The 25714-nt window shown below is 39.1% G+C and overlaps 3 protein-coding genes across 5 annotated transcripts; 1 reads left to right on the plus strand and 2 right to left on the minus strand.

Moving 5' to 3' along the window:
* Positions 1–65: 65 nt before the first annotated feature.
* Positions 66–19869, plus strand: rhd (Rh blood group, D antigen). The gene is made up of 11 exons (XM_057342326.1): positions 66–107; positions 14669–14937; positions 15423–15615; positions 15888–16038; positions 16422–16569; positions 16702–16877; positions 17009–17146; positions 17489–17613; positions 18080–18159; positions 18334–18407; positions 18516–19869. The coding sequence occupies exons 2-11, from the start codon at positions 14712–14714 to the stop codon at positions 18540–18542; spliced, it is 1338 nt and encodes a 445-aa protein (XP_057198309.1). The 5' UTR covers positions 66–107; positions 14669–14711; the 3' UTR covers positions 18543–19869.
* maco1b (macoilin 1b) lies at positions 2660–13949 on the minus strand. Of its 2 annotated transcripts, none has more exons than XM_057342325.1 (11): positions 13651–13949; positions 9282–9423; positions 8647–8773; positions 7799–7922; positions 6976–7154; positions 6283–6844; positions 5711–5869; positions 5447–5629; positions 5113–5233; positions 4844–5018; positions 2660–4751 (listed from the first exon to the last, which is right to left on the minus strand). In XM_057342325.1, exons 1-11 carry the CDS (start codon positions 13728–13730, stop codon positions 4549–4551), a joined length of 2055 nt encoding a protein of 684 aa, XP_057198308.1. In that variant the 5' UTR covers positions 13731–13949; the 3' UTR covers positions 2660–4548. The 2 variants fall into 2 exon arrangements, with proteins under 2 accessions (XP_057198308.1, XP_057198307.1); XM_057342324.1 differs by having other exon boundaries at positions 6283–6847; positions 13651–13948.
* Positions 18902–23733, minus strand: tmem50a (transmembrane protein 50A). Of its 2 annotated transcripts, none has more exons than XM_057342351.1 (7): positions 23617–23733; positions 21680–21795; positions 21378–21490; positions 21105–21172; positions 20729–20821; positions 20269–20335; positions 18902–19965 (listed from the first exon to the last, which is right to left on the minus strand). In XM_057342351.1, the coding sequence occupies exons 2-7, from the start codon at positions 21779–21781 to the stop codon at positions 19920–19922; spliced, it is 489 nt and encodes a 162-aa protein (XP_057198334.1). In that variant the 5' UTR covers positions 21782–21795; positions 23617–23733; the 3' UTR covers positions 18902–19919. The 2 variants fall into 2 exon arrangements, with proteins under 2 accessions (XP_057198334.1, XP_057198333.1); XM_057342350.1 differs by lacking the exon at positions 23617–23733 and adding an exon at positions 22543–22656 and having other exon boundaries at positions 18904–19965.
* Positions 23734–25714: the final 1981 nt, after the last annotated feature.

The raw sequence follows: 25714 nt of genomic DNA on the forward strand, positions 1-25714 counted from the left end.
CGAGTATGTAAATTAAGAGGATAATATTTCGTCACGACGCTGGCCGCGAGTGGGCGGGGCTTCGCGCGTGCCTAGAAACAGAACGGATGCGTTGAGTGATAAGAACGGTGAGTTGAGTTGCCTTAGAAAGGAAGCAAATAAATACAAACATTGAAACACGATCCTTTATCTAAATATACATATTTATATGTAATCGTTTTACCTTATATAATATTAACATTTATAGTATTTCTGCAATACTGAAAGACAAGATATAAGCACAAATAGCTCACAAAAGTGAAGTTAGTTATGAGGAAAGGCCCATCATTTGTTCTCATATGCCACATGGTCTTGTACTTTGTGTTGTATTCGGACATTTTAAGCATGGCTTTGTGTCCATTTACTTTTGGGGCCAGTGCATGATTGAATCAACCATTTTGAAAGTTGTGTTTCTCTACACCCAGCTCTGTCTAAACTCACTCAAGTGCTCTTACGGTGACAGCACATCACCTCATAATGAAAAACTGAAAGAAAAGTCAATGAAGGGAAAAGCCAAGCTGTTTGTCAGTCGGCCTCTTGTGAGTTTAAGGGTGCCACCTACAGTAAATGTACTGCTCCCTGAGGGGCAAATGGAGACTGTGACACCACAGTGACCCACTTAAACCTGTTTAGCACGTCATCACGCAGAAAACATCACTATGGATGGAGAGGTAGCGAGGAAGGATTGATGATGTAATGTGCCGTCACTCTGCTCAGGTGATTAGCAGAGAGAAAAATCCAGAATTTCAGCATTCCTGAGCGAGCATGTGATATGTGGTGTGTGGTGGGCTAGTTTCGGGTTTGTGGAGCCAAGATCATAAAAAGGGGCCCATTGGTTCAAAGTATAATCGTGTTTTGCATGTGCTCCCAATGAAGTTCCTGTAGGTTGGCTAAATACAAAACCATAAGCATCCATAGTTCATCATGCATGACTGGAACTTGGGTGGCATAATAAACACAGATCCTGAAGATTGTTAATGCATCCGTATGCAAATTAGAGCAAAACAAAACTATTAGGACAATGGTAAACATTAAGTTAAACAGTGACGAAAAAAATGATATTGACAAAGAAAAATATGTAAGTATGTCCTGGTGCCAGGTATCTGAAAAAAATGAACTGTAGCTGCTATATGGTATGTGCACATCATATCAAGATATGTGAAGAGTGAGGTTATGGTACATGTCCTGTAGATTCTCATGTGGAGAGGTTAATTATGTGCCTCTCAGCGTGGTTATAAAAAGATATGTGTTTAATATGAATGCACACTGCTTATGTATGCATGCACTTATTAACCTCTTATGCATAAGAGATGCAGGCATCACACTTAGACTGCTCTGAGTGTCTGAGATGGGAAAACCATTGAAGGTGTAATAAAAATAATGAAATAAAACTATAAAACATGTTTACATATTTGTATTATGCACAATAACAGAAGTATACATTCTATATTAAACACAAAATAAATGCAAAATAAATACCTGGATATGTTTGGTGAGCTGTTTAGGAGTGATCTGAATAGTATTTTAGATCCAAGTTCTTCTGGTTAGTTAGGTAACACTTGAAATTGTAACTTGGTAGAAATAAAATTATGAACATGGCAACACAGACAGATTGCATGATATGTAAATACAGGTGCATGGTATGTAGAAGCATGTAAATAATAGGTAAGTTCAATGCACACTTGCATAAATCTATGGCAACATTAAATTAGATGTTAAATAAAGTTATAGCCAATTGGAATGCAGTCAAACTGACCATAAGTTATATTTTAGATGCCGAATTAAAACAGAGTTAAACAACCAGCCAGAATTATGCAAGAAGTATAAAATTCAAGTTTATTTTTATTGTGCAGGATCTCCAGAGCATCCTGTATACTTTTAGTTCCGATATGTAATTATAAAAATGATAGAAAACATAACTAAAATTGTCTGAGTTTGTAATCACGCTTCTAATAGTAGTGCTAGTAAGCGAATGTTATCAAATGACATATATTTAAATGTATATATGTCATTTAGACCTCCGCAAAGTATACATGTTATGTAGACCTCCGCAAAGAATCGATAACTGTTTTGTAGTTTTAATTGAATTCAATACAATTAATATACAATAAAACATGAATATAAATTAATATAAAATAAATTGTTATAATCAAACAGACCGGAAGTTAACTTCGGGCTAGGCGTGTGCTTCTGATGAAACCATCTATACATCCAGTTTTTTATTACTTTCACATGCTTCTGATTAAAATATAAGTATTTGTGTATTTTAATAGTCTATATTTCAGTCACTTTTATGCACATAGTTTAGCATTTTATACATTTATCCTCTTCTAGCTCCTTATTATATTTCCACTAATGTTGTCAAGCATGTCATTTGTTTTGTTTAATGCTTTTTCATTATTGTAAGTACACAATCATGTCAGTAAAGTAGCTTAAAACTCTTGAAATCTCAAAATGTGAATTTTGGTGATGATGTGTCTCTATTGGTGCCTATAAAGTAAAATCTGGTTTCTGAACAAATCAAATTAAAAGTCCGGTTACACGCAAAAAAAATATCCTGCTAAGTACAATGAACCGACAGCCCTTCTTTTAAGCATTTTCAAACTATTTTAAAAAAAGACCACACAAAACAAAACTGCCAGAAAAAAACGTTTTATTACTTGAAACCTCACAGAGACCGAGAGCGCAACCAAAAGGTCTGGCTGACAAACAGACAGAAGAGAGAGAAATGACAGTGGGCAAAAAAACGTAAACTTTTCTTTTCCTCTTTCGTTTTAACCACATGGACATCGCGAACGTTTCCACGTCCTCCATCACATCATAGTTTAAAAACACAGACACCAAAAACAACGACCATCTCGGAGCACTACAATATCACATACCCCCCACTCCCTCCCTCCCACCCATCATAAATCAAATGGAATACTATCACAGAAACCCCCCACTGATACTATCCACATCAGAAGTGCTCAGCTGAACAGCTTGAGACCATTTTAAGAAACTGGCCTGAGCTCAGAAGTGCTTCCTCTGGTTGGCAGAAGGCAAAATCCTGTTTTTTACCTCGAACACAAATTTGTAGCCTATAGGAAGGTTTAGCCAAATGGTGAGTTTGGTCAAGATATTGTCCATTCGCTCAGTAATACTTAATGATTAGCAGACATAGATACTAAGTCTAAATCTGTATCCATTTAGACAATGATCATAATATTCCCTTGAAAACAGACTACAGCCTAATAGGTTGTGTAAAGTGGCAATACTTTCTGAACACACTAGTGCCATCAAGTGGCACAACAAAGTATTTATCTGCCAATGAGACAAAATCGATATAATAATAATAATCATAATCATAATAATACGCTCCTCCATCAATCATTGGACCAACCTGATGGGTCTGAAACACTTTTCTCATTCAATAAAACTACAGCCGTACTACATCGTTGGCACTGGACTACACACTGCTGTAGCTTTCTGATACTGAAAGATGGTCAATACCATAAGAAAAGAAGGGGAAGAAGAGCGCCGTGCGTTTTCATACTTAACATATTCCCTTGCGAGCTTTAAGTCAACAGCCCAATAGTGCAACGCTGGATAAATAAATAAATGTAAACAAATGACCGAAATAAAAAGCACGGTTTGTAAGAGGGAGCACAGTCATCACACCGATGGCTGGTGATGTTTCCGCAAAAGGTTGGCTGTTACCATGGTGACCAAAGGGGATGCAGTTGAGGCATGGCGGAGGGGAAGAGATCTTTCAGTTACACCAATGAGGTCCCATATGAAGGCACTGATTATCTGTTATTGGTAAATAACGCTGTGGGACTTCTTAGGGGGGCGTCTGCAAGTTTGCAACGTGTGGTCGGTTACGACGCGGCTTGGCTTGATCGCTTGATAGCAAAGCTTGTCCCATCCTGAGATACTCATCAAAAATAATTTGCACGCAATTTGGTTGAATAATGCCGAGTTTTGTTTTTAAGTAGGGTCCAACATTACATTCTTGTCATCTTAGATGGTGACATTCTTGAGGAAAAATCTTCTTGCGGTACAACATCTCCGATATGGGGTAGAGCACCCGGGACAACAAATCTTACACTCGTCCTGCTTTCCATCCCCACGGAAAAGCAAAAGGCCGAAATCCAAAGGAGAACAAAAATGGAAGTGGTCTCTGACTGAGTGAGGGAAGGGTTCTCACCAACTTCTGTGAGGTTTCTAGACATTTACAAGAGAAAAGAAACAGCAGTTTCCTACTCGACGTGTGATGTCCCTTAAAAGCCTTCTTTTTTTGTCTTTTGTTTTTTTACTACAACAAATACAGTCACACAATACAACATCCTTCTGCCCAGGCAAGAAGCTGTAGTAATAGAAGACGAAAAAAAGAATCTGAGCCACAGACATGCCAAAGATCTGAATCTGGGCCTATGGAGAAAAAAACAACCAGAGAACACTGTGTGTGTGTGTGCGTGTTTGTGTGTGTCTGTCTGTATGCGTGTATGACAGATAGATCAGAGGTCTGTTGTGGTGGAAAACAGGCATTCATTTTTTCATGGGCTGGTAAACAGACGCGTTTGGGTCCAGTCCTGATGGACTGGTGTCCATGAACTTGGATGAGTAATGGGGCGTAACTGGGGTCATGCTGCCCGTGTCTGCTGAATACACCACGCTGGGCATGACGGCCATCACCTCCGCTATCTTCTGCTTTAGATCTTTAATCTCCTGATCTTTCTGTAGGATCTGACCTGAAAAAACACAGAGCAGAAACAACTTCAGTGTTTTCATTTTATTTGACCGAAATTGACCGATAAGTTTGTTTTCAAGATGGATGCAAGACCTTGTGCGATCTCCAGCTGTCTCTTAGCATCTCCGAGTGCAGAGAACAGGTCCAGCTTGATCCGGGTCTCAGCGCTGAGGCTGTTTTCCAGGTGCTGGGTTTTATCCTGCATCGCAGACAGCGCTGACATCAGAACCTCTGTGTCCTTCTCATTTTCCTTATATTTGTGCAGTTCCTAGAAAAGTGTGACAGGAAGAAGCAGAAACAATGATTTACTGTGTGTTTGAGATGCGGATAGTGATGAGTTAATATGGGCATGATCTCCTCACTTGAACTTTGAGCTCCAGCTCTCTGATTTGATCCTCTTTCACCTTGATGTCCAGCGTGAGCTTCTTACACTCTGTTTCCAGCTCGGAAATCCTCCTCCTCAGAGACTCAGTGCACTCACCTCTATAAGACACACACATACACGGTCACATGCAGAAACATTTGAATAAGTTGGAAATATCCTGCAGTGATACGGAAAGGAAATAGCAAAGTCACAGCTCGTAAAACTCCTCAAACAGCAAAACTACGAAAGAGGGCACAGAACTATCAAGGGAAAGACCAAAGAGAAGAGTTGAGCACAATATATATAAAAACTGAATGAAATGCCAAAAGCACCTAGTTGCAGCAGCGAGGGCGACTGCACGGGCCGCTGTGGCCTCCTCGAGCTTCTTGCGTTTCTTCTCCTCTGCTAACAGTTTCTCTGCTGCCGCCCGAGCCTCCTGTTCGGCCTTCAGGCGCTTTTCCAACTGCCCCACCGTCTGCTTATCCTTCTGCTTCGCCTGCACGGCGTTATGAAGCCTGCGCGCACACACACAGTTTGCATTAACACAGGTACGATTCCCTGTCTGCTTTGCACTCCGTTGTCAAGACGGATCTCACTTATTCTGAAGCAGCTCATTCTCCTGTCGCAGCTGTCCGAGCTCAGAGCGTATGCTGCGTTCAGAGCTGCCCAGAGAGCCCAGCTGGCTGCGCAGTTCCTGTTCTGTCTGTCTGCTTGCCTGCAGGTCTGCTTTCAGCTTCTTAACGTCCTGCTCCAGCCTGACAGACAAACACGCACACCTTTGGTCATGCACACAGCGGGTCAGTTGGATTAAAGTGAATATGAGAAAATGGTTACGTGTAAAAACCTTTTGAGCATCCAAAATGCAAAAATATGCTGCACAATTCATCAATTAATATCAATATTGTAGAGTATGATCATTAAACCGCTGAAAGCTGCAATTCCATTCCATTAATAATCTACGGAGGGTTTGTGAAAGGATGACACGCTGTTATTCCTGTTAATGTGAAAGCAATGTAATTCACTTTTGGGTCAACTGAAGGCGGTTTGGGTAAAACTGGACCTAGTGTGGAGACAAACCTCATCATTTGCAAGTTTGTTGTTTTTGCACATGACAGCTGCCATGTGCGCGCTAAAGTTTTGTGACAAAGCCGTGATGTGCGACACTAACCTGATGAGCGCTTCGGGTTTGCTCAGCTGATTGTTGGGAATGCAGTTCTCCACGGGGTCTCTGTGAGATGCAGAATTCTTCCCTCCTCCACACTTCTGTTTCTTGTCCCCCTTACTCGAGGATGACGACGAGGGCCCGGAGGAGGACGGCACGCTTCCGTTTGCCGTTGCGTGCCCTCGTGGCGAGGAGCTTCCTCCGCTGGCATTTTTGTAATTTTTGTTGGAGTTGGAGGATGAGGAAGAAGAGGAAGACGACGAGTGCTCCTCCTTCAGCAGGTTCTCAGTGCTGCCCAGCAGATCTGAGCTGCTCAGTCTCTTACTGTTGATGTGGTTCTCCATGTACTCCATCTCCTGAGCTTTACTGTCCACCGACGGCAAGATGCTGCTGCTGGTGCTGCTGTGATGGTTCTGATTGTGATTGTGTTGTTTTTTGGACTCGTTCTTGCCTCGTCCTTCCCCTCTGTATTCCAGCTCTGGTAAAGTGTTGGATGGGGATTTTTTCCCGCCTGCCGAGCCGTTCTGTGCCACTGCTGGCGACTCCGTGTCATTCAGGCCTTTAGACGCTGCTGTTCATAAAAGGGAAAGAGAGTTTTAAAAAAGTTAGCCAATAATACCACTTCTGTCATTTACTCAATCTAACATGCAGTGTGACATAAGAATACATGATTTATTTTTGATGACGTTTCATTCTTACCTTCCTCTGCCTCTCTCTCCTGTCTCTGTATGAGCTGTTGTTCTGGAGGTAGCGCCTGCTGCAGCAGCTGCATGTAAAACTCGTTTTCTTTCTGCACTTCCTTCTGTTTCCGCAAACGCATCTTATAACTGACATAACTCTTAAAACCGAAGCCCAGCGTCACTACGGGGTAGCCAATACTGCACGTATGAACACAAGAGAAGTGATTTGCATTGATTGTGTAAACGCATGCCAGGAATGATGTTTGTGTATTTAAGAAATGCAAACTGTTAGCGACGCCTCATTTGCAACAAAAACAACACTACCAGTGTGGCCTGACTCACAAACTGAGACTCTTATGAACAAATTCTATGAATGAATTAATCATTTAAAAAAGTCTCACTAACTCACCAGTTAACAGTAAATTTAGCATAACAAATAACTCGGAATCCCACAGAGCCACCACGGATATTAGTATTTTCAAATCATGTTGATTTTGTTTAGGAGTAATTGTGGCAAAATTCTAATCTAATCTTGATGGGCCTAGTTTCAAAAAAGTGTTCTCTGATCATGACAAATGTGCAGTCCTTGGACAATTACACATACAAACTAACAAGTGATATGATCTGTTCCATGGAACGCAAGGCAGCAGGTTTATTAGTTATTAGTCACAAATCATAACAACACACTTCAGGCGCTGCCACGTATTTCACTGGTGACACACCCATCCGGTGGTTTTCCACACGTTACACAAATGCTTTTATTGGGAACTGGACAGATGAAGCAGAAATGGTTTTAAAACAACATCAGTGTTTGACACCAGTGTAAAGAGGAACTGACGTACCAGTGGGCTGCAAACGGACGACACAGGTCCACGTGGAAGTGTTTTAAATCTTTAAATCTAATAGCTGCCTCAATATAAACAAATAGAATCCACAGCGACACAGTGGGGAGGCAGACCCCTCTTTCTGTAGAGACATGAGAGTGGAAATTAAAGATGGGCTCACAATATCAGCAGACAAAAGCATTACAACAGTAAGTGACTGTAATAATAGTGAGAAAAGCACACATACTGTACGTTTAAAATAATATATCTTTGCATTTCATGTTTGCGTGTTCTTTTGAGTTAGAGGCAAACTGCAATACGGTCAAATTTTTGTGAGATTCAACCTTTACAAGTGTCAGCTCTGAACAAAGCAGTGCACGAGCCATTTGAGGCAAATCCTTTTGTTGACGCCAAGACGCAGAGCTGCTCTGTCACAGCGGCAGAAATAACCACGCGTGCAGCTGCAAGCGCGCAGTCTGAGTGCGGTATGAAGATAGAAAATAGTAAAGCTAGCGACGGCATGAGAATGGCCCTCTCGAGAGGTCTGCCAATGGACAAGTGCTGTAGAAGTTTAGATTGGAGCCCAAAATTAGCTGTCAACTGTAAACAGCGTTTAACTCCTGTAAACCTCCATCTTCACAAAGAGTACTAGAGAAGCCAGAGATAGAGATGAACACGCCAACAAGTGAAGCTAAACACGCGGGCCTGTGATTGAAGCGTTTCATTAAGAACCGATCTTATCCGTGTGGCATCCATGGTGATTTCAGAAAGAAAATTGAATATTTCTGTCATACAGCTGAGTTAGGTAAAATGATCATTTAATGATGGCAGGATGGAAATGTCGCAAACAGGTGTGCTGCTCTTACCTGTGTGCCACACATACTGCACCCACACGTATGTGCTGGCCGCAAAGAACAGCCACTGCACGGGGATGAAGAGCAGACATATAATATCTGATGTGAACGCCACACACACAAAGAACACTGAGAAAGCCTAAAACACACACAGAGACACACATTAGTGTTAAGCCGCATATGGACTATTGTCAATTTAAAAGCTAATCATCTCTGAAACCATTTTTCTAATGTGAAGTAAAATGTCAGAGTTTTCCTATAGTGCGACAAGAGGTCTACACAGAATTAGAACTGTCATCATTTATTCACCCACAAACCCATTCGACTTCCCCTTTCCCATGAAAGACATACAGTAAGAGATATTTTTACCTACAAATGAAATGAGTGAGAACAGGTTCTGTGCAAAATGCACCCTAAAAGTATCGTCATTGACTCCAAGTCTTGACATGCTATTATAGGACTCTAAACACAAGTCACATAAACTTTCATGGTGCTTTTTTGGCCATCCACTTGTTATATAGTAAAGAGATCTCCTTTGGTGTTACACAGATATAATAAGTAAACAAACAGTGGAGTAAATAACAAAACATGTTTTCGGGTGATCTCTCTCTTCAGTTATTTAGTGCTAATATGTGGATGACACTCACCAGGCCCTGATATCTGAACGAGTCATAAACGCTGCGTATGAAGAGCCAGAACGGCCAGAGGTACTCAAAGCGAAACTCCAGAACAAAGTCTGCAAGCAGTACCAGCGCCCAGACCACCAGAAACTTCAGATACAGGAACGTACTGGAAAAAAAAGGAGAGATTATCGGCCACTGTTGAATCGTTGGGATTTGTATACTAGATCACTATAAAAACAAGCACACGTGGTCTATGGACCTGGATTGTGTTTTATGGGGGTATAAGAGATACCATACAAGTAAAACCACTTAATGTGGATATATGAATAGATTATTATAAAAAAGACTGAATATCACACAATCATTTTTTAAGGAAAGACAAGTCCATGTCGAAATTTAGATTCATACATCATCTGAAAGCTGAATTAGCTTTCCATTGATGTATGGTTTATAAGGATAGGACAATCTTTGGCCGGGATACAACCATTTAAAACTCTGGAATCTGAGGGTGAAAAAATTTCGCCGAGAAAATCGCCATTGAAGTTGTCGATTTCACACGCTGTAGCAGGCCGTTGCCAAGAAGAAACAGGTTTGTTTAAACGCTCTCTATTGGCTTACAGCTGTAATGACGTTGAAGAGAGTAGAGGAACCCGAAAGCTGAAATTTTAAGCTTTATATAGATACCAAACTTGAGTGGATAATTCCCAAATAACAGACGGCAGCGAGTGAAGTTTGTAGGCGTGCTTCTGGCCATTGTTGTTAGCAATTTTGCCGCTTCCACTTACAAAAATAAAGTTTTGATATATTTAAGGAAGGAAATTTACAAAATATCTTCATGGAACATGATATTTACTTAAAATCTGGCATAAAAGAAAAAAACATCATTTTGACCCATACAATGTATTGTTGGCTTTTTCCACAAATATTCCCGTGCTACTCAATATGGATGAGAGGTGACAAACACAAACAATACAAAAGCAACTGCCTTTTTGCGTTTCCGAACAAAAGTGCACATTTCAGCTCATCTGCTCAACAAGATTATTTATCCATCCCATCCAACAAGCTCTGAATGTTTGTCCAGCACAGGTGTACTGCAGCTCCGACAGGTGCTGAAGACACTATTAATAGCAATTTGATGACAGAACTGATTATTGTGCGGTAACAAAGAAACAACAAACTGGACTGGTAGATCTGGGCTGATGTCACGCTCGCTCAATGCCAGCTCACTGAAAAAAAATAAAACAAACATCTAACACGAGATAATGTTCATAATGTAACTAAAAATCAATCATCAAGTTCACAATAGATGAATCTATTCCAAAACAAACATGTTATTACCGAGTGATGTAAATAAATACATGTAAAATGGGGTTGACCATTACAAATAAGATTAAAATGGTGCTTTGATGTTTCCATTTCTGTACAATCGCTTTATAACATGACATTTTATAATAGTTTAGCTTTGTTCTTCTGTCACCACAACACCCACTAAAGAACAATGACTACTAAAAGTGAAACATCACTGCACAGTTTGTACAAATGAATCATGATAAACACCTTTCTACATTGCGAACATATTTAACCTACATCAAATCTTTAATTTTCCAAGCGAAACAAAATATGAAAAGAGAAGAAAGGTACGGTGTTATGTGATTTTACCAGTCAGGAATAAAAACGTGTACTTTATGTTTAGAACTTGGATTTCAGAAAGAATCTATTACGTCAATAGCCCACACAGCCTATCATGAACTGAAAGGAAACCATTTTAAAGCCAGAATAAGTTCTAACATTTTGAGAATAGATCTCCTTTGAAAAAGTGTGCACTTAATAGAGAACAACAATACAAGGAACAATGAATTTTCATTTTGACTTTAAATAAACCACCAGATCGCATGCTCGTACAGAAACGACATTCAGTTCACTTATTTCTTCTCTCGACCTCATAAACCATTTAACCAGTTAAACATATATGAACATAGTAAGGCCCTAATTTGTTCTTTAAAATTTCGGAGAAACGCTAAACAAAGTTCGAATTAAAAGTTTGAGACTACCGATTTACATATTTCCCAGATGCAGACTTGAAATCATTTGCAATATTATGTCAACATTTGAAATGTAGTCAATGTGGTGATAGGAACTGAATTCTAGAGCCACTAATTTAAAGAGGCAAACATGCTGAATGTCAAGGAAAACAACGGATGCTGACAGCAGAAGGGCCTGAGAACAGGTGAAGTGTGACAACCTGTCTTTAACGGCAGAACACTGCCAGACATTTACCCTGCATGAGCAAAGCAACATCGTAATCTCTCTGCGGCAGCAACAGCATCACCCTGGAAAGAGGGAAACAGGGCAGGGTGACATACTGAATGACCTGCTGCTCATATAAAATGAAGCATCACTAAGTGCAATGATTATAATGTGCTTTTTCTTTGGCCATTAGCTTCTTAAAGGGATAGTTCACCCAAAAATTAAAATTCTGTCACCATTTACTCACACTCAGGTCATTCCAAACCTGTATAAATGTCTTTGTTCCGCTGAACATAAAAGAAAGATGTTTGGACAAATACAAACAGTTCTTGGCCACCACTGACTACCACAGTAGGAAAAATGATCGTATAACTTTATATTGTAAAAATGTATATATGTATAATTCTTCTGTTGAACACAAAATTAGCTATTTTGGAAAATGTAGGAAAGCAAACAGTTCTGGGGTACCTTTGACTATCATTTTAATTCTTCCAACTATGGTAGTCAATGACGAAAACTGCTAACATTCCTCCAAATTTCTTCCTTTAATTTAAATGATGAGTAAATGATGACAGAGTTTTCATTTTCGGGCGAACTATCCCTTTAAGGGCCAAAACAAAGTTCTATCTCATATATCACCCCTCATGTCGTTCAAAACGTGAATGGCTTTTTATGTGGAACACAAGAGAAAATACTTTGAGAAATGTCTCAGTAATTGTCTCCATACAATGGAAGTCAATGGGGGCCAAGGTTTGGTTACCAAAATATCTTCTTTTGTGTTCCGCAGAAGGCAGTGAGGATGAGAAGATGATTTCTTCAACAACAACAAAAAAGAGACTCTTCAACGGTTCTTCAGGTTTAAATTCAGTTACCTTTGAGTTTGTAAGTATATTACACTGTTGTTTCACTACAATCGCTACAACAAACCCCAGATTCCCCAGAACCAGTAGTGACACGCTTAAAAGAATAATCTGTAATTGTTTTCAATTTATCTTGGTTCACTTGAACACCCTGAGCGTTGCCTATCTACCTGCCCTGTAGCGTTCAACAGATGAACGGCTTAAAACAGACCTTATGTGACCTGCAATACACTAGCACACAACAACCTGACATCTGACACAGATTTCAATTCTGCTTTCTAGGTGTTATACTAACAGCAAATATATAAATCAATGGAAATGATGACATAAAAACGGCACGGCGCACTGGGTTGACAGGTCAGATGCTCCCTGACAACACATCAGTAGAGTCAGACAAACACAGAGACCAACACACACCAATCTCTCAATGACATGATATGTAAGAGGATTTTAACGATGAAATATGTAAGAAAATAAAATAGCAGTTAGCAGCACTACAATTATTCCTTCGTTGGTTAAATGTTTACATGACTGACAGACCTTTCCACTGCAGCTGACAGCTGCCAAAACAAAACGTCGGACTATGCATTTAGCAGAAATATATATATATATATATTAGGAATACATAATAGGAAATATATTATATATAATTAAAGACTAAGATGACTTTATTATGAACTAGTCTCTCTATACAAGTCTGTTATGGTACTGGTAATTTTGACATGCAAATGCACTTGATAACAAAACAGGAACATTTATTGTAGTAACGTTACCTTGCTAGTACAATTTCACATCTGAGGAAAAATATAGCAAACTTTAGTTATTTAGTCTCAATCACTAACATTTGAATAAAGTTCGCGTTATCTGTTGCATTTTTACATATACGACAAACGAAATTACACAAATTTTCATTCCAGTCTTGTGAAGTCAAATCACGATCGACCATTGCGTTTGTGTCGGTTACTAACAAACTAGCGGTCCTGTCAGGCCAATGAAACTGATGATTGACAGCTACTGACGTTAACGGCGAGGACTCGAGCCCACTTTCGCGGGTTTCTTTCTTTTAAAGCGCATCGCTGTACGATCCTCGCTACGAGGCCTACGGCGGCTTATTCATTCCATCGGAGAAGACTGTCTAACTCTAACCAGCTTTGTTGACGGTAGCTTGGCTCAAACAGATGATTTACAGCCTCGCTGCGAGATCTCAGACGATAAAAACAACGAAAACGGGGCCTTTTGTTTAGTTCGGGACCTATAACGGTTCCATCGGAGGGTCTGGATCGTACCTGCCGTAGATCCCCTCAGTGATTCGGTTCCGTTTTAAGGGCCGTCGGAGCTTGCTGCAGTCCGCATTGCGCCGCTTCATCCTCGCCCCCTTAAATCGGGCTTTTTAATACCTTCAACAGTATGGTCCAGGATTCTGTCTTATTCGGACGGGAAACATTGGCGGTCCCTCGTTAGAATATACAGCTGCAGTTATTTTTTTCCGCTGGTAACAAAGAAATAAATAAAAAGTGGAAGACCCTCCTCCTTCTCTCGGCGCAGACGCACAGACACGCGCAGTGGTTGAACTAGACAGGTGTGACTGACAGGCGACTGAGCCAATGAGTGTCCTTGTGTCGGCCGTCATTTTTATTGCCATAAGAAATAGCCAATAGGCAGCGTCATGACACGGCTCTGACAGCGTACCAAAGAAAGGGAAACGGGGCGGCTGACAGCTTTTGTAGCCCGACCAATCGCTGCTTTTGTGGACAAATCAGGTAGTGATCACCAACCAATAGGATGAATCTGGGCGGGACTCAACGTTACGCTTTTACGTACGCTGAGAAATGACGTCTGTGATTGTCAAATGCTACTTGGCCTAAATGTTTTTTTTCCTCACAGACAAAACGATTGTTATTATTTTTTTGTTTATTCACTCTTGGCTGGTATCAATGTTTTGATAACTGATTATAGTTATGTTGCTAATTGTCCGCCTGTGCAGTACATTTTAATGTCCTTGTTAAAAACCTTGTTAAACTTAGATAAAAATGGAAAAAATATTTTTATATGTTTATGTGTGTGAATGGGATGTTTTTCATAATTAGACGATTTTCCAGGTTTGATTTCAAATTAAATAGATGGTGGTGTTTTGCTGTGTCTATAACATATGCACTAATAAAAAGTTTATTTAAATGAAGAATTAAAAACTTCCAAATGTTTCCTCAAAAACACAAAAAACTTGTGAAAAATGTGATCAACCAGATTTTCTTTTTATACACAAAAAGTGTAATTTGCACTGTTCACACAATTGCCTTTTTGTAGACAAACACCTCCATGCCCCTTCCGTGTGACCTCTGTCGCCTGCATGAGGACTCACTCATCTCTGCCTGGAGAAGATTGCAGACATTCAGAGTTTGTCACAGTAACAATGGCTCCTCAGTACGTCCCCAGTCTTCGTTCAAGACTTCCGTTTGTGACCTTGCTTCTGGAAATCATCTTTCTCCTACTGTTTTTTTTTGTTGTGAAAATAGAAGATCAGGATCGGGTTTACAGAGAGTTTGACAAAAAGACCTTCATCCTCTTATATGCAGGTCAGTATATTTGCTTTACATTAGGGTTGGTGTGTTACGAATCCGTTCAGCTTGCATTCAATGTTCAGCTCAGGATAAATCTTTAATTGTTTATGAAAACACACAATCTGACCACTTTTCATTGGCCTGCTATGTTTGGCTCATATTCTAATAAGACAACAAAGAGATGATTTGTCGTTTCGAATGATTTTCTTGGTAAGTGTCTCTGCTACTACCACAACCTTAAAATGTCAAATGTAAGAAATTTAGAATTCAAAATGTTGAATAGAATAGAAGTTGAAATGTTTGTAATTGTGTGTCTGTGTCATCTAGCTCTTGGGGTGGGGAGACGTGACATCTCTGCTTTTGGTAGATAAGGGGCATTTCTGTAGCACACACTGACCACCATTAAAATGTCTCACAAGACATGAAGTTCTATTTGACGGCTTTTATCCCATCCTAAAAGTGACACATTGCCAATATTGGAAACGCAATCTTCTTGACAGAATTCCAAGATATCCATGTGATGATATTCATGGGCTTTGGATTCTTGGCCACGTTCCTCGTACGATACGGTTTTAGTGGATCAGGGTTTAACATGCTAGTGGCTGCAATGGCCATTCAGTGGTCCGTCCTGATGAACGGCTTTCTGCTGCCACAACACCACCACAACAGAGAGGTCTACATCAATATGAAGAGGTAAAAACACACAAGCAGATGTTTCTTACCACAGTGTATATACACCATGTTGGAAAGGACAGCTGTCTAACAATTACAGCCATTTATTTTTTGTACCTCCTCAAACTATCTGAACGGATAAAATGATAGTAGTAGTAGTAGTAGTTATAGTTCACAATTTTCCATAACCGTGGCAAGGACATCTATCTAATCTTTCTCTTTTTCACGGCCTTGATTTATCGGGTTTGACAGTAGGCCTATCACACTAAATGTTATTTGTGTTCTTTATACAGTGTGATTGAGGCAGAGCTCTGTGCAGCTTCGGCCCTGATTGCGATGGGAGCGGTCCATGGAAAAACAAATCCGGTCCAGCTTTTGCTTATGGCCCTTTTGGAGGTCACAGGATTTGTGGTCAACCAGTGGATCCTGCGAACTCTGTTCCGTGTAAGAAAAGTATTACCTTCTCAGATAAAACACTAGGATTCCAGGGGACTTTCTTAATATTCCAACTAGTTTCGTTCTCACCTCAACCAACGCACAGTGCTAGACAAACTGCATGTGCTACACAAACCAGAATGTTTTAAATCAAAGCATTAAAAACATACTTATTTTAATGTTCTATTGTTGGAAAAAATATACATTTATACTGTAGTCCCAACAATATTTATAGTATACAATGCTATGTTTAAATTAGCAGAACTGAAATTCAGAAAGAACACTTTAAATGTCAGAGTAGAACTCTAAATGCAAGCACCAACTATTAAACATATTATTTTGTACAGAAACATTAAGTGAGAGCAACAATTTATACAGAATTCATGTGTTAGGCAGACCTGCTGTACAGCATCATGCTCTTGCATGTCTTCGGAGGCTTTTTTGGCGTGATGGCGTCATGGGTGCTGCACAGAGACCGAATCAAACCAAAACACGAGAAAGAGAAAACGGACCGCAGGACTGGCTTATTCTCTATGTTAGGTGAGTAGCATCAATCAACCAGCTTACATGAGTACAAGATAGGACATCGACTAGAAACCTGGCTTGTCAAGATACAAATGCATTGCGGGATCCTGTAACTCAAATGTGCTCTCTGTCTGTCTCTCTACACAGGAACACTTTTCTTGTGGATGTTCTGGCCCAGTTTTAACGCAGCAGTTGTATATCAGAAGTGGGATAGAGGACTGAAGCTCAGCGTGATATATGGGACGTATCTGTCTCTGGCTGTCAGTGTTGTCGTGGCGATGACGGTCTCGATGCTCACTAGCTCGAAAGGAAAAATGAACATGGTGAGTTTCTGTAGAGGGATGCAGAAGTGTTGAACAGAATTGCAATGATTAGACAGTTGATGGAAATGTGTATATACATGAAGTATAACATGTAAGAGACCAACAGTGACCATTTCACATCATTTAACCAGGTGCATGTCCAGGGCTCTGTCCTCTCTGGTGGTGTTGCTATTGGAGTTGCCATGACAGCAGTCCACACTCCATGGATTGCCATGACAATTGGCCTATGTGCCGCTCTCTTATCATCCCTGGGATTCCGGTACATGAAGGTAAAGCCACATTAATAAAATAAAATCTGACTTTTTGTACAGAGAAGATAAAGTGAAAGTTCAGCCAAAAATGAAAATTCTTTAATCATTTAATCACCTTCATGTCATTTCAAACTTCCATGACTTACTTCTGTGGAACACAAAAGAAGATTTTTTTTAAGAATGTTGGTAACAAAAAAACATCGGCCCCTATTCACTATAGACACAACACCACTTTGAGACATTTCTCAAAATATCTTCTTTTGTGTTCCACAGATGAAACAAAGTCAAGGGTTTTGTACGATCTCTTCAACATGGTCAATGACTTACAGATGTTATCGTGATCTCTTTTTTTTCAATCAGGATCACATGCTGTTAGCTTTTGAGTGTCATGACACCTGTGGTGTCCTCAACGTTCATGCCATACCTGGAATTCTCGGATGGCTCGCTCATTTATTTCTACGGGTGGCCAGTACTGAAAGCACAATGTAAAGCTTTATCTCACTTTAGGTTTTGATTTTATCATATGAAATATTTAAAAAAACGTTTTTAAAGGAATAGTTCACCTTCAAAATGGAAATTCGGTCATTACTTACATGCCCTCTTGTCGTTTCAAAACCTGTATGACTTTCTTTCTTCCGCAGAACACAAAAGAAGATATTTTGAAAAATGTCGCTAACAGAAAACCGTTGATCACCATTGACTTGCAGTGGTTTTGTGTCCATAAAATGGGAGTCAATGGGGACCAGCATTTTTCAAAATATCTTCTTTTGTGTTTTGCTGAAGAAAGAAAATCACATAGGTTTAAAATGACTGCAGGGTGAGCAAATTATACAATTTTCCTTTTGAAGGTGAACTATTCGTTTAAGGGCATCATGGCATAGCAGTAAAAATACTATGGCATTTAAATATGTTTCTAATGAATTAATGTTGACTGTTGTCACCTGTTCTCAGAGCTTTGCAGTTTGCTGTGCATCACATCTGTGTTCTCTTCATAACACTGTGCATGAGTCTGGTGATGGGTATGGCCACAGGTATGACACCACTGATCCATTCACCCGTTCATTCACTCACAGTCCTCCAACAGATCTGCTAAGAATAAAAAGTCAAGTTATATATCTAAGTTCAAACTTGCATTTGATGATTAATACTCAAATACTAAAAAAAAATCCTTTAATCTTAATACATTATCCAATGATGATATGCAGGACTGTTTCTTAAACTGAGCATCTGGAGACCTCAACAGGACAGGAAGTGTTTCGATGACCAGGCATTCTGGGAGGTGATTGGTCGTTTTAATCCTCATACCCTTCATTACCATTAAATGTGTAATGATTTACTTTAAATTGTACTTAGCATTTGATTAATAATTCACTTATTTCTTCTGTAGTTTCCAAATTTGGTGGTGGAGAAATGAAGAACAGGACACAGGACACTGAGGGCCACAGACAAAATGTGTGTGTGTGTGAGAGAGTGATATGTTGCCTACATTTTACAGCTAAATTGAAAACAATACATTGTCTAAACGGCAGAGAAAATGACAAAGCCACAGGACGTTGATGCTCAATTCATTTACTTTAGTGGCAGCAGACACACACAGTGGAGCTTTTTCTGCCACACAATGACAAACTGATAAAAAACACGACCAAATAACGTAGCATATAAATCTAACCTCATGAAATTAGATGGAATTCATGTTGTTTATCTGTGTATGAGTTTAGCAATCAGAAAAAATAAAATGCTGGATACTAATAAACCTACAAGCTTTATACATATTTACAGTCATTTTATTTGTTTTAAACCCACAGTTGAATCAAGTTTAGCTATTTTCTGTCAGAAAGAGATACAGGGATTACATAAAAATGTTACATTCTTATAATGCTTAGAAAAAAATGTGTTAAAAGACAGGTCTATTTCTCTGACCGACGTAAGTTATTCCCCCACAACCACTGAAATAATAAAAATTGTGCTTCTCTTAAAACATTTTTATAAGCCCCCACATGCCAAACCAAACATAAAGGGTGAATTTAAAAATCTCCACAAAACATTTAACCAGGACCATGGAAAGCCCTCAAAGTTAAAGAAATTTCAATAGTGAATGTACAGTTTCCTAGTCACAAAATAATATATCAGCCATAAAAAGCTCTTTGTGAGTGCAATGTCTATAAAATAACTTTTGGTAATCATAAATGGTTGGACTATTCATGTAATTGAATTGTATTGATTGTGGGAAACCTGTATAGAAAATACATAAAATGGGACTCATAAACAATGCAGGCAAATATGGGTGTTTTCAAATCCTCACTTGTGTTTGGCATTTATATTACACAAATTTTGTGTTTAATAAAAGTCAGATTTACATGCAATTGACAACATTAAAAAAAAAAAATCACAGTATTTTGCTAATTGATAATGTAATAATGGGTTATAAATTAAGATTCATACTATAAGCTCTGTTGAGCATGTGTTAAAATGTGACCATGTGTCAATCTATACTGCTGGAATTCATATTTTCTCAAAATTGGTACACACAATGCAAGAAAAGTCTGACTGGTCTGATTCTAATCATTAGAATGACATGTTCCAGAATTGGAATCTCATTGTATACTTGAGTGACAGAAGAGCGTGGACTTGATGCATTTCTTTTTCACTGTGCACTCGCTTTGGCCACACAGGAAATAAGACAAAGAAAGCAAAAAGGAGTAATAAAATAGAGAAAGCCAATAAGCAGCAATAAATCAGAGTACAGAGGAATTATGTGTTGATGGACTGTGGGATTTGATGGGAGGTATCATCACTGCCATAGGTCTTCAGTTCGTCCAAACTTGAACACCAGACCACTGCATGAGAGACAAGGTCAACCACAAATCAGAGTTTAAATCACAAATATTAGTGTTTCATATTTATGCAGTATTCATGGAGTAAATTCTAACATATGATGCAAGACAGCGTTTTCCACGTTTTGATAATGTAACTGTACTGAAATAGATCTATATGAGATGTAAACAGGGTTAGTACTGGAGATAATAAACCTAGTGATTATAAACAGCAACACAGAAAAAATTGTTGCTTGAAGAATACACAATAAGTTTACAGAGGCAGGTGATGAAGTGACATGTATTCCTTGCAATTTCCAGTCTTACCCGAAGAAGATGAATGCATTCTGGAAGAAAACAGCAATACCAGGATACACTGATAGATCCTTTTGTTCTGTTCATCATAAAAATAGAGAAAAAAACAGTATTATGAACTACATAAAAGACATATTTGGATTGTTATACAAGCACAATTCCCTTACAGAAAAGACAGATGAAATTCACACGTGCAAAAAACACAGTTTTTGGAACACTTTTGTGTGGATCCCATGTGAATTGGGATCACATGTAAAAACCCATGTGATCACGTGTGCAACATGTGGTGATATGTCTCCACATGTTTTTCAAATGTCACCCCATGTTGCACACGTGATCACATGGGTTTTTACATATGATCCCAATTCACATGGGATCCACACAAAAGTGTTTCAAAAACACACATTTCACATGTGAAAAACCTGTGAAAGGTGTGCCTTTTCTCTAAAAAATGAAGAAAAAGGAATCTTACTAGTCACAACAAAACCCCCAAACAAAATCCACATAGAGGCGATGAGAGAGCCAAACGCCAACATGAAGCCAATGAAGAGCCAAATTCTGGCACCTAGACACAGATGACAGATTAACATTTTTCTGCTTTTTGACAAAAGTCAATATAAATCTTGATATTTCTGTATTTGCTTTTTGCTTTAAAATGGCAGAGGATCAAAGGATTTAGCAATTCAATAGTATCGGGTTAGTCCCAAGCAAAATCAGTGCAAATATATTGTAAACATTCAGTTCAATAATTCAGTGTACTCATACCCATCCCCAAACTTCAAATATGTTGTTAAGAAGTCAACACTACTCTGCTTTTATGATGCACACAATATGTTAAAAACACATACCTGTTTGCCCCAAACAGCCATCGCTGTAGCTGTCCCCTCTCACCTGACCATTTGACACAGCATTGATCCTGCAATCAAATACACAGGAAGTTTAACAATGTTGTCATGGTGACAGTTGCCATAACGTTCTCGAAAAATCTAGGAAAGACCTCAAAGATAAGAGCGTAATGTGTGTCACGGTCACAAAGATATTCTGCATAAATACAGTCAGAACAAAGACTTTGTTCCCTTCCTTTGAGGAAGCAAGAGAGAATCAAAACAGGTGTAACTCACATGAGAAAGGCTATTGTTGCTATGACGCCACACGTGTGGTATGCATGGTGAAACTGTTCCTCTTTAGGGTACATTATCGCTGCGTCAATGATGATCCACCAGCCTGTGAAGAACTGCATGTGCAATAAAAATGGAAATCAGTAAAAAAAAAGTGGGCTCAATTAGGGCTAAGAATGATGTCAGCGCATACTGTGTGATATGCTTAATGTTTCATCATTATTTCTTTAAAAATAAAAAATAAACTAGATACGGTGGATTTTCTAAAGTGATAAACAGGACTATACACCATCATGAAAACATACCAGAACTCCAGCTGCGATGGAGGCAATGGTGTTTCTCTTCTCACCCCAGTCCACATTACAATCACAATCTCCACACCTGATCCCATCCAGAAAGCCTGACATCCTTCTGATCTGACCTAAAACCAAATAGACTTTAACTTGCATTGTGATGACAGTTCACTTATCATTTGTGAAGTTTGAATGTGTTGATCACGGATCATTTGGAAAAGCACTGTGATGGCAATGCAAACCTTTTGGGTTTAATTCCCAATGAACAAACACACAGATAAAAAAATGTAGAGTGTAAATGAACTGCAAGTCGGTTATGATAAAAGTGTCTGCCAATACATAAAAATGTAAGTGGTCAGATCAGTCTTTCATTAACAAGATAAACCACCTAGCCAAATCTAGACTGGCACACCCTTCTTTCTGTAGATCACAGTAAACACGTACGTAAATTGTCCTTTTTAACATTTATTAAGTAAATGTTTAATAAAGCAGGATGCACTATGTCTGCGCATTTGAGACGCAACATTAGTGACTGCGCACATGCAGCGCGCTCATGAGCTGCCTGAAACAAACACAAATGACACACAAAGGATTTTCCTCTGTCATGTTTACGACGAATGTATAAAGACAAACACTTGTGGTGGTATTTAACACAACGGCTTAAGACTATATCTCCCCTATATGTCGTGCGAAACCGTCGAATGTTAAAGATGTAAAAGCTTGATCTCTCATGTCCGGTCGGTTGCGCTTCTTATGCATATCTGCTTCATCAATCCTATGTTAAGCCCAACGGGTGAATAAAAACGTTGGAAAATAGGTGAACGTATCAAGAATCGTTATTATGGGTCTCTCGCTATAGTTCACAGGTTTCTTACCTGCACTTTTCTTGAGTTTTTCCCGTGGTTCGCAGTTAGGTACAGATACTCTCGCAGTCTTCCGTCTAAAAACAGTGGCTTTGAGTTGCGCATGCGCGGTTCATTCTTAAAGCCAGCATATGTAGTGCGCTGTAATCTAATGCATTAACATTATTTCCTTATTGAACAAAATGATTTAAACCTCAGTATTATAAGATAGCAAGGTATTCGGATACTCTCGGCTTTAACTGGCTGTTGTGATGTTGTCATTGTGACAATGTCAATTGTCAATTTGTAAAAATAAGAAAGTTTTGTCCCACAGCATCTCTTTAGCACTAACAAAAAGCCATTGACTTGAAATGTACTGCAACTCTGGTGTATACATTGTCTTTATACATTACACATTTGGCACACGATTTTGGCAATTTTCTAAGCAATTTACAGTGCCCTCAATCTATACACTAGCCTACGTTTCTCGTATCAATTGTTTAGTCCACGGGATCATGACCAATTGAACTAGAACATTGTCTACATTGTTGTCATTGAAATGTATTAAACTTGTTCATTTTTGTGGCTATGACTATTTCTCACAATTTTGTTCATTTGTCACATAGGCCTACATACTTTCTTAGTATTTGGACATTACTGCCCGGTTTCACAGACAGTCTAAACTGGAAAAAAAACGTTACCTGACATATCTTAACATATGTCAGTGCCATTGTTTTGTCCCAAAATGCCAAGTGGTGCTCGCTGCAGAGCAAATGCGGGTGGTTCTTCATCTCCATGCCATGCATTAAAATAACTGTATGCACATTTATACCTGTATTACCCCTTACGTTGCATTGCTAAAATAAATAAGTGGTGTCCACGTGTTAAATAATAATGAAAATAATGAAAATAATATGAAATGAATCGGTTATCACTGTTAACAGTAAGTTAGCGGAAACAAAACTTAAAAATGATTCGCTGAACCACAAATTAGCCTACATGTATTTAGGTGTTTGACGCTAGCGTCAACCTATGCAGGATTACACATTCAGGAACATTCACATTCATTTTATGTTTGAAAGTTCAGTGTTTGCATTCTGCCATTACCTCAAATTGTCTTTCCAAGTGGTGCGAAGCACGCAAGTGCTGCGATGTAGCTCCTCCTCGTTGGACACGTGCTACTTCTCGTTGTTGGACGTCTAGCGAGGAGGAGCTACAAATAAGCTCCACCCATTTGCTCTTCTTCTTCTCCTGGTGTTTTATGGCGGTTTGACAAACCCACGAAAAGGTGCATTACCGCCACCTACTGATCTGGAGTGTGGAGAATACGTCGATTTGGAAGGAAGAAATAATAAAAAAGGTATTTTAATTCCTATATTCTATCTATTGTTCCTGTGTTTTTAAGGTATTTAAATAATATTTAATGTACTCTTGATTGCCTTGACCCGTTTCCTAACAGTACTTTTAAAGAGATATTATCCACTCCCAACCATCCTAATTCTTATATTAATTGGAATCTCTCCCTTTCATATGCAGAACACTCATTAAGGATATGCCTCACTGTTTCTAATTCTCCACATTTGTCACACTTTCCCGATTCATGCTTACCTATTTTAAAAAGAGTATAGTTTAATGCTGCAGTATGTCATCCATTTGCTCTGCAGCGAGTAGCCTCTCTTAATGCAAATTAGCTATGGCGAGAGAGATGTAACAAGCTCTCTGATTGGCTAGTTCCTTATACGTCATGTTCAACGGTAGTTAGATGACGAGCAATGGAGAAGAGGATAGATCTGTTCACTGCACGTGTAATCAGCGCCTGCTTTTTCTCTAACAGAAATCATAGAAAAGAAAACGTATTGTTAGAACAGGTTAGAACATTCACACTCACGTGGAAGCAGCAGATGCTACTGTGGTGTCTATGAGGGCAGGACTAAAAAGTGACCCTGGACATTTTCTCCAAGAGCAGCGCACCACACAGCCCCTCGCGTTCCGGTTCCCCCGGTCTGCTCATGCAGTGCAGTGGCCCACCGCCGGTGCTGAGGAAGCAACTGCATCATGCTGTCAATCGAAACTAAGCAAATCAAATCATTGTCTTTCATTGTAATCTTCAGTGTTACTAGCCTATGTCAAAGTTTATACTATTGATGTTGTTTGAGTGAGTGAGTGAGTGAGTGAGTGAGTGAGTGAGTGAGTGAGTGAGTGAGTGCGTGCGTGTGTGTGGCTAGCAACACAGTTTTATGCGATTAAATCTCAACATATTTATAATATAATTAATTTATATAGACTATAAAGGCTACATATATATTTTTAATGTAGCATATGTTGGACTTTAAAGGCAGTCCTGCATGCTCAAAAATTTGCACAGAGACGTTCTCCAAAATTAAACAGAAGTTTTATTATCAGATGTAAAAAGGTAACAAAGCTTTGGGTTGTCAGACAATCTCCTCACTCCACCACAAGCCAACAACCCAAAATATTCAAAAACACCCATATTTATTAAGTATGTGACGTCGCTCGTATCTTCTGACTCCTCTGCTTTTTGCTCCCTTTCCACCAATCACCGTGAAGTCCTTTTTCTTAGTTCCTGTAAAATAACATTTCAAAACGTATATCCTGTGGTCAATCGCCAGTCCTGAGGAATGTTCTCCAGGACAGTTTCTTTTGGGGAGTGGTCTCCTAGAAACAGTTCCCTGTGGACGGACAACATACCAACATTCTTAACATTCTTTTAGTAAAAAGAAAACACTTAATCATCTAATACTTTTAATTATGTAGCGTTGTTTCTTAATCCTATGATTCATTAAAACACATCACAACTCATGATTATACTTAAAACATATGCAGTGGATTGATTCATAACATTTTATGTGAAAAACACTCTGTGTGTGTGTGTGTGTGTGTGTGTGTTGATCTAGATAATTTATGGCTCCAACCCCCATTTGCCACAGTAACTATTTTACTGAGTAAGATAGCAAGCACATGACAAAATCACACAGCTTAATGACTTAATGAAAGAAAACACTTATTGATTATATTGATATTTAAATCATACTTTTATCTGAAAAATATTCCCACACATAGCATCACTAAACTTGACCAACTCACAGTGGGTTGTGGGTAATATCAGCTGTTTGAGTGACCATGACTCTACACTTCAAGTACAAAGTTCTCTCTGCGAATAGTAGACCATCTGGGTACTTTAGAA

This window comes from Triplophysa rosa, linkage group LG9 (assembly GCF_024868665.1).
Source record: "Triplophysa rosa linkage group LG9, Trosa_1v2, whole genome shotgun sequence".
Lineage (NCBI taxonomy): Eukaryota > Metazoa > Chordata > Actinopteri > Cypriniformes > Nemacheilidae > Triplophysa > Triplophysa rosa.

What these genes read in the sequence shown, in the direction of transcription:
- maco1b (XM_057342324.1), bottom strand. Translation starts at nt 13,730, where the DNA reads ATGAAGCGGCGCAATGCGGACTGCAGCAAGCTCCGACGGCCCTTAAAA. An exon ending in GGAGAGAGAGGCAGAGGAAG is followed by an intron (nt 6,848 to 6,975) that starts GTAAGAATGAAA and finishes TTTTATGAACAG; the next exon opens with CAGCGTCTAAAGGCCTGAAT. An exon ending in ACAGCTGGAGATCGCACAAG is followed by an intron (nt 4,752 to 4,843) that starts GTCTTGCATCCA and finishes GTGTTTTTTCAG; the next exon opens with GTCAGATCCTACAGAAAGAT.
- tmem50a (XM_057342351.1), bottom strand. Translation starts at nt 21,781, where the DNA reads ATGTCAGGCTTTCTGGATGGGATCAGGTGTGGAGATTGTGATTGTAAT. An exon ending in GCAACAATAGCCTTTCTCAT is followed by an intron (nt 21,173 to 21,377) that starts GTGAGTTACACC and finishes ATTTGATTGCAG; the next exon opens with GATCAATGCTGTGTCAAATG. An exon ending in TGGCTGTTTGGGGCAAACAG is followed by an intron (nt 20,822 to 21,104) that starts GTATGTGTTTTT and finishes ATCTGTGTCTAG; the next exon opens with GTGCCAGAATTTGGCTCTTC.
- rhd (XM_057342326.1), top strand. Translation starts at nt 14,712, where the DNA reads ATGAGGACTCACTCATCTCTGCCTGGAGAAGATTGCAGACATTCAGAG. An exon ending in GGTGATGGGTATGGCCACAG is followed by an intron (nt 18,160 to 18,333) that starts GTATGACACCAC and finishes GATGATATGCAG; the next exon opens with GACTGTTTCTTAAACTGAGC. An exon ending in ATGACCAGGCATTCTGGGAG is followed by an intron (nt 18,408 to 18,515) that starts GTGATTGGTCGT and finishes TTTCTTCTGTAG; the next exon opens with TTTCCAAATTTGGTGGTGGA.